The sequence below is a fragment of the Gossypium raimondii genome, chromosome 2 (assembly GCF_025698545.1).
Source record: "Gossypium raimondii isolate GPD5lz chromosome 2, ASM2569854v1, whole genome shotgun sequence".
NCBI lineage: Eukaryota > Viridiplantae > Streptophyta > Magnoliopsida > Malvales > Malvaceae > Gossypium > Gossypium raimondii.
In genome coordinates, this window is record NC_068566.1 from 36,265,139 (window position 1) to 36,274,038 (window position 8,900).

General features: G+C 37.9%; 2 protein-coding genes across 2 annotated transcripts; both read left to right on the forward strand.

Annotated features, from left to right (window-relative positions):
- Positions 1-3,989: 3,989 nt before the first annotated feature.
- Positions 3,990-4,568, forward strand: LOC105789651 (uncharacterized). The gene has a single exon (XM_012617020.1). The coding sequence runs from the start codon at positions 3,990-3,992 to the stop codon at positions 4,566-4,568; it is 579 nt and encodes a 192-aa protein (XP_012472474.1).
- Positions 4,569-6,675: 2,107 nt separating this feature from the next.
- LOC128034139 (uncharacterized) lies at positions 6,676-8,403 on the forward strand. The gene is made up of 3 exons (XM_052622933.1): positions 6,676-6,934; positions 7,025-7,585; positions 8,114-8,403. The coding sequence occupies exons 1-3, from the start codon at positions 6,676-6,678 to the stop codon at positions 8,401-8,403; spliced, it is 1,110 nt and encodes a 369-aa protein (XP_052478893.1).
- The last annotated feature ends 497 nt before the right edge of the window (positions 8,404-8,900 follow it).

Consider the following 8,900-nt stretch of genomic DNA (forward strand, 5'->3'; position numbering starts at 1 on the left):
TGTCGGTGCGGTAATGATGATCGGCGCTAGGAGAGTTTGGAACCCTGAGTGCTGGGCTATTGAGAGGAAATGTGGGGTGTTTTTTTTTAGGGTCGGTTAAAATGAATTTTTGGAAGAAATTTGGGTTTAAATAACCCCCACAAAATGATGCCGTTTTACCCTTAGAGGTCGGTGCCAAACGATTGCTTTTGGCCTCGACCCACTCTCGGGAGGATCCGTGTTTTCTTCAAAGGGTTATTTACGTCATGATCCCTCCTATTTTTCAGAGTATTACAATTTGGTTCTATTTTGTTGTTTTCTTTTATTTTGATTTAGCCCTAAGATTTTACTTTTGTTTCATTTTAGTCCATTGAAGTGCTGCGTTTTAGAACTTTGGGTTTATTTACTGTTTCTGTCCTCCCCTTTTTATGCGTGTCGCAATTTGATCCTTTTCGTTTTCCATTATTTCGAATTGGCCCTATATTTTTTATTTAATTTCGATTTAGTCTGTTTTTTAGCATTCTATTATTTAGTTAATTAATTTATCATTATTATTATTATTATTATTATTATTATTATTATTGTCATTAGTTTTATTTATTCGTTACTATCTTGTTAATATATATTAGTTAGTTTTATATTATTTTATCTTTATTTACATTTTTTCTACATATATATATATACATATGAGTATTATACACGTATTTTTATATATAACTTATTCTTATAAACATACTTACATAATGAACTTTTATATCTAATAATTTAAATTTTATATCTATATATTTTCCATATTTTCATAATTATATATATGTATATATATTTACATAACCTTTTATATTTAATATCCTTAAAACATATATATATTTTCATTTTTTTATAATTTTATGAATATATATATATAGTTCCTTTATATGTACATACACATATCTATATTTTATAATTTTCATCTATTTTCCTTTATTGTTTTTTTATGTTCATTTATGTATTTATTTATATGTCCATTTTATGCTTTAGTTATTTATTCATTTATTTATTTATTTGCTATGATATATGCATGATTGATTTATTTTATTTTTCGTTTTTGTTCATATCATCTTTGTTCACATTATCATATTTATTATTCCATTATGTATAGTAACACCATATTTCGAAAAAGAGGAAAATTTTTCAAAATAAGGCAATGTTTTGTGTTTGGAAATTCAAGAAAACGTGCCCTAATGTGCTGGGTTTCGATTTTTCTCGTTCAACCAAATTGCCAAATATCCTTCCAAAAATTTCAAAATAAGGCAATGTTTTGCGTTTGGAAATTCGAGAAAACGTGCCCTAATGTGCTAGGTTTTGATTTTTCTCGTTCAACCAAATAGCTAAATATCCTTTTAAAAATTGCAAAATAAGGCAATGTTTTGCATTTGGAAATTTGAGGAACGTGCCCTAATGTGCTGGGTTTCGATTTTCTCAATTAACCAAATAGACAAATATCCTCTTGAATTTCAATCCATGTCATCCGAGTTTTTTAAGGATCGTATTTTATATCTCTCTAAAGTTTTTAGTTTTTCGAGACTAAGGCATTAACTAATCAACTAGGTATCAATTTCTGGGCGTTACGAGGGTGCTAATCCTTCCTCGTACGTAACCGACTCCCGAACCCGTTTCTTTGAATTTCATGGACCAAAATCGTTGTTTTAATAAAATTAAATCGTTTATTAAAAACAACCTCTTTTCAAGGTGATCCGATCACACCTTATCAAAAAAAAGATTGGTGGCGACTCCCGTTTTTGTTTTCATTTTTCAAAACCCAAGTCGACCCCGTTTTCATAAAAAAAATGGTGTCAACAGCTTGGCGACTCCGCTGGGGAGATAAAATAAGATAGTCAAGCCACGAGTTGATTATTTTTCGTCTTTTTGTCAAAAAATTGAAAACTTGATTTAAATATACGATCCTCTCATTGCATTTCATTTGTTTTGAATTATAGTTTTTATCATGTTTTGTATTTTAAATTTTTATATCTCCACGCATTGCATTGCATGACCGTTGGTCACACCTTTTTAAGTGGGAGTGAGAAGCTAGTCCTTCGTGAGGTTTTCACCTCCGTGCAGGATAGTGGATCGCTTTCGGGATACATCCGTACCTATGTCTTCGTGAGATTTTCATCTCCGTGCAGTCATAGGGAAATGTATTCCCCTGAACCGAACTCAGTCTATATGAGCCTATAATGGGTGAAGATCGAGGAATCTGCTGGTTCGGGTACCCTTACTTTAGAGCCAAACCTCATGTAGTGAACCTTAGGAGCCCATCCTAGGTAGAACTACACCAAACCCTAGTAGATACCCTAATATGTGCTTTTATTCTTTCTGAATTGTTTTGGATTGGATGTTTATATTTGACACTGATCCTTGTGTTTTACTTTGGTTGCATGGCATTCTGATGGCATGACATTTCATTATAAAAGGCATTGATTCACATTCGTTTACTAGACAAAAAGCTTATCATGGAAAACGAATTTCTTGATAAGGTGGAAAATAATGCGGTTGTCCAAACATGGTCAGAAAAAACGCAACTCGAGAAAGGTGATAGTTTGACGGAGGGGTATACATCAGAATTATCGGACTTCACTTGTATCAACGTAACTCAAAATAATCTCCAAGAGTTGAAAGAAATTTGGGCTCAATGGGATGATGAGGTCAGACAGTTGTTTTACTGTAATTATGGTGATTTGCCCTACTTGCTCGACATCAAAATGGATAAGCATTTATTTTGAGCTCTGGCCCAATTTTGGAATTCTGCTTATAGATGCTTCACCTTTGGGGAGGTAGACATGATGCCTACTGTGGAGGAGTATACAGCTTTACTTCATTGTCCGAGAATCTAGGTACATAAAGTTTATTCTAGAACTGCCAATGTTCTCACTTTTACAAAGAAGTTAGCAAAAATCACTGGAATGAGCGGGCAATGGGTCACGGCACGAATTAAACAAAAAGTAGAAAATAAATGTATCCCTTGGAAAAGTTTGCGAGGTCAGATTTTGGCACACCCTGATACAAAGAAAAAATTCGATGTTTTTGCTTTAAGTATCTATGGGCTGGTTATTTTCCCCAAGGCGTTAGGACACATTGACGAAGCAGTTACAGATTTGTTCGATCAACTTGATAGAAGGGTTACACCTGTCCCAGCAATTTTGGCTGAAATGTTCAGATCTTTGAGTGCGTGTCGGAGAACGGGTGAGGGAAGATTCATTGGTTGTGCATAGCTCCTGTTAGTTTGGTTCCACAGTCACTTTTGGAAGGTAGACAAGGTTTCTTATAAGGTATTCTCTAAAAAGTATTCTTCTTTGAAAGACTTAGCAATGACACCAAGACGTGATGACATTACTGGAGAAAGATGGATGGCGATCCTTCAAAATCTCCAAGATGAGGATGTTAAATGGAAAGCTCCTTGGATAGTGCCTGACGAGATTTTGTACCGATGTGGAGACTTTGATTGGGTTCCTTTACTCGAAATTTGGGGAGCTATCAGATATACCCCTCTGCTCGTATTAAGACAATACAGATCAAGACAGTTCATACCGGTAATGCAAGGACTGGCAGAGTACGAGTTTTCTTATAGGGGTAATAACTACAAAGGAAAGATTCGAGAAATGTCCAATGCTTGGAAACAAACTCACCGGATGAAAAGATTCACGGTTGGGGCAATGATTACTCCTGAATATCATAGGTGGCGGAGTAAGAGGATTAACGACAATATTCTTGAGCCGAGTCGCGAAGGTAGTCAGTCGATAGATGAGCATTTACGCGTCGTCCCTTCTGAACTAGAAATTTTAAAGCAAGATTTTGAAAGAAGAAATGCAGAGTTGGAAAAGAAGATAGAGTGAATAGAGGAAGAAAAAATGAACTTAAGGTTGGATGCAAATGTCCAGAAGCTCGACGCGGAGTGATTAAGAAAAGGGAAAGCTAGGGCTGAAGAAGACCTAGAGAGTTTGGAAACAGATTACAAGAAGTTGCGATTATCAATGAGGACTGCCGGGTTGGAAAAGACTTCTGAGCAGTGGTGCAAGGAGATTCAAGAGGAAAAGAACAAGGCTGATGGATGGGAAAGAAGGTTCCAAGAAGTTCAAGCACAGAACGAGACTCTAAAGAGGGGTTTATCAGAAAATCAAAAGGAAAAAGGGGAACTAGAGAACAGAGTGGCTGAATTAGAAGAATCACTCCATCGGCATTGGAATCGGAATTCTGTGATGGAATTAAAGGCAAGCTTAAATAGAATTGAAGAAATGAAAGAAAGAATTGAAGAGTTAGAAGAAGCATTGCAAAATTGCGAGATTCGGATCGAGTATTTGGAAGCCAATGAAGACCGTCAAAACGAGCAGTTGCACTACTTTCAGAACCAAGTTAGAGATAGAGATCACATTATGGGAGAAGCCGTGGCTCAAATTCGAGAGGTTACGAATCACCTGCAGACGTTGGCAGTACAAGCTGATACGCTAAGTGTGAAGTATGAGCTGGAATCAAGCCGGGGGAAAGAGCTAGCTTCATTACTTAAGAAGATTAGAATTTTGAGAATTAGGGCAAACAAGATCGTTTTGGTTTAGGGTTTAAGCCAAATGCCAAGCAAAGAAGAAAAGAGTTGGAAAAAAGACAAGAGAGGAGGAATGCGCGTTTGAACGGAGAAGAAGTTGATTGGGAACCTATGGCTTTCCCCCACATATCCAGGACCTTCGTATTGGGAGGAACCGTGTATTCTGGACTGAGGACTCCAAGGAAAAAGACCACAGAGGAGATGTTAGGAAACCTGAACATCAATGCCATATTTGAAGAAGAATCTGAAGAAGGAAATATATCAGGCATCTGTCCCTTTGAACCTGGGAGTGTTTTAAACAATTGGACTGCAGAAGAAATGCCTGAAGTTTTTAGAGCTTTTTCAGAGTAATATTCAAGACATACTAACTATTTAAGCCTAGAGAAAATGAAAACTTTTTGTGAAATGAAATAGGCTTATATTTGAACATTGTGACTTCAATGAAATATATTTTCGCGTTTTTCTTTTTGAGTATATATTCTTTTTCTTTTCATTCTTTCGTATGAATAGTCATTTTGGATGCTTTTATTCTAAATCATTCTTTCATTAATTCATTACTATACTAAATAAGAATCCTTAAATTCATACATTCCCTGTACATTCTTTGGTACCTATAATAGGTCCCAAGATATCAATGACATGAGTGACTCTACTATGGACTTAGAAAATCCTTTTGAACAAGATATGTGTTTAGAGGAATCTCAAGATTTTGAAGATAACACAGATTGCAACCTATCTCCGGACTTGTTGAGGATGGTAGAGCAGGAAGAGAAACAAATCCTACCTCACGAGGAGACAGTAGAGACGGTGATCCTGGAAGAGGGAAAGGTGGTGAAGATTGGTACATGCATAGCTGAAGAAGTAAAATAAGACCTCATTGAGTTGCTTCGAGAGTTCAAAGATGTCTTCACATGGTCATGCCAAGATATGCCCGGGTTAAGTATTGATATCGTAGTTCACCGTCTTCCTATAAAGGAAGATTGTAAGCCCGTTCAGCAAAAAGTCCGAAGAATGAGGCCTGATGTTGTACTAAAAATAAAGGAGGAGGTTCGAAAGCAATTCGATTCTGGATTCTTACAAGTGGTCAAATACTCCGAATGGGTAGCCAACATTGTACCCGTCCCTAAGAAAAATGGGAAAGTACGAATGTGTGTAGATTACAAAGATTTAAATAAGGCTAGCCCAAAAGATAACTTTCCCTTGCCACACATCGACGCCTTGGTAGATAACACAACAGGGCATTTGTTATTTTCTTTCATGGATGGTTTCTTCGGATATAACCAAATTAAGATGCATCCTGAAGATATGAAGAAAACTACATTCGTAACCCTATGGGGGACCTTTTGTTATAAAGTCATGCCATTTGGGTTGAAAAATGCAGGGGCAACGTATCAGAGGGCCATGGTAACATTGTTTCATGACATGATGCATAAGGAGTTAGAAGTCTACATTGATGATATGATTGCAAAGTCTAGAACAGAAGATGAACATGTGCAGGTCCTTAAGAAATTATTTATAAGGTTGAGAAAATTTCAGCTAAAGCTAAATCCAGCGAAATGCACATTCGGGGTCAGATCAGGAAAATTGCTGGGGTTCATGGTCAGTGAGAGAGGAATTGAGATTGATCCTGACAAAGTAAGGGCAATACAATAATTACCTCCACCGCGTACTCAAAAAGAAGTTTGAGGTTTCCTAGGAAGACTAAACTATATCGCTCGGTTTATTTCACAGTTAACCGAGAAATGTGACCCCATATTTTGCCTCCTTAGGAAACACAATCCAGGTGTATGGGATGAGGAGTGTCAGAAAACTTTTGAAAAAGTCAAACACTACTTGTCCAACGCCCAGTGCTGATGCCACCCTACCCAGACAAGCCGCTCATACTGTATTTGGCAGTATTTGAAAATTCCATGGGATGCGTGCTTGGTCAACATGATGAGTCAGGACGAAAAGAAAGAGCAATCTACTATCTCAGTAAGAAGTTCACTGAATGTGAAACAAGATACTCGTCAATCGAGAAGCTATGTTGTGCCCTGATCTGGACAACTCGGAGACTGAGACAGTACATGTTGTACCATACAACCCGATTAATTTCTAAGCTGGACCCTCTGAAATACCTGATGGAGTCGACCGCTCTGAATGGGAGAATGGCTCGATGGCAAATTCTTCTATCTGAATTTGATATAGTCTATGTGAACCAGAAGGCGGTAAAAGGGAGTGCAATAGCGGATTTCCTGGCAAGTAGAGCTCTGGAAGACTACGAGCCACTAAACTTCAATTTTCCAAATGAAGATTTGATGTATGTTGCAACTGCAGAAAAAGATTTTCAAAAAGGTGGTCTTTGGAAGCTGAATTTTGACGGAGCTTCAAATGCTATAGGCAACGGAATCGGGGCAATACTCGTGTCCCCTAGTGGAAATCATTATCCTATCACTAGCAAATTGGACTTTGATTGCACAAATAACATAGCTAAGTATGAAGCTTGCATTATGGGCATTCGGGCAGCCATAGAAAGGAAAATTAAGGTGCTAGAGGTATACGGAGACTCTACATTAGTAATTTATCAGCTCAAAGGGGAGTGGGAAATGAGAGACCCGAAGTTAATCCGCTATCGAAAATTGGTCTTGGAATTGATTGAGGAATTTAACAGTGTCACTTTTTATTATATCCCACGAGATGAAAACCAGATGGCAGATGCTTTGGCAACTCTAGCCTCTATGTTCAAAGTGAACAAACCAGAAGATATGAAGCCTATTCAGATCAGCATTCATGAGGCTCCAGCCCATTGTTACAATATTGACGATGAAGAGGAAAAGGATGACCACCCTTGGTATCATGACATATTGCGATATGTAAAGAGTCGTGAGTACCCTGACCATGCGACGGAAAATGATAAGAGAATATTAAGGAGATTAGCCATTGATTATGTCCTAGATGGGGATATCTTGTATAAAAAGGGAAAAGATCAAGTTTTGTTGAGATGTGTGGATGCTGTCGAGGCCAAGAAAATTTTGGAAGAAGTGCATGAAGGTATCTGTGGGACGCATGCCAACGGCTTCATGATGGCCAGACAAATTATGAGATTTGGTTATTATTGGTCCACCATGGAAGGAGATTGTATTAATTATGCCAAAAAGTGCCATAAATGTCAAATTTATGGCGACAAAATGCACGTACCACCTTCACCCCTTCACGTTATGGTTTCTCCATGGCCTTTCTCCATGTGGGGAATGGATGTTATCGGGCCAATATCTCCAAAGGCTTCTAATGTGCATCGTTTTATCTTCATGGTTATCGATTACTTCACTAAATGGGTGGAGGCTGCTTCATATGCTAATGTCACGAAGTCGGCGGTTAGCAAGTTTCTGAAAAAAGAGATCATATGTCGATACGGGATGCCTGAAAGGATCATATCCGATAATGCGCTGAACTTGAACAACAACTTAATAGATAAAGTTTGCAGTCAGTTCAAGATCAGACACCATAATTCGTCACCGTACCGTCCAAAAATGAATGGTGCCATGGAAGCAGCTAACAAAAGCATCAAGAAAATTGTAGGGAAAATGACTGAAACCTACAAAGACTGGCACGAGAAATTACCTTTCGCCCTCCTGGCATATCGGAGCTCTGTTAGGACCTCTACTGGGGCAACACTGTTTTCTCTAGTCTATGGGATGGAGGCAGTTTTACCTATAGAAGTTGAAATCCCTTCTCTCCGAGTATTAGCTGAACTAAAGTTAGATGAGGCCGAATGGATTCAATCTCGATATGATCAGCTAAACTTGATAGAAGAAAAGAGGTTAAAGGCTATTCGTCACAGTCAGATGTATCAGAAAAGAATGATGTAAGCCTATAACATAAAAGTTCATCCCAGAGAGTTTCACGAAGGGGATCTAGTTCTGAAAAAGATTCTTCCTCTACAAAAAGATTTTAGAGGAAAATGGATGTCAAATTGGGAAGGTCCTTATGTGGTAAAAAAAGGCCTTTTCTGGAGGAGCTTTCATCTTGAGCGAGATGGATGGTAAAAGCCTGCCAAATCCTGTAAACTCAGATTCAGTCAAGAAATATTTCACTTGAAGAAAGAGGATTAAAGTGAAAACCTGTAAAAGGGCACTTAAAAAAAAGGGAGAGGCCATGGTGAAAACCCATAAAGGGCGCCTTGAGACCAAAGGGGATTTGAGTTGAAAACCTAAAAAGGCGGCTCAAATTTTGATGAGATGTAAGGTGAACGGAATAGATCAAATTTTGATCAAGATTTGGGACATGTGGTGGTCTCGCTATACCTGAATCACGAGAAAGGGTAGGCGACATCTTGGGGCATCGACAAAGTACTGTAGATTCCCTA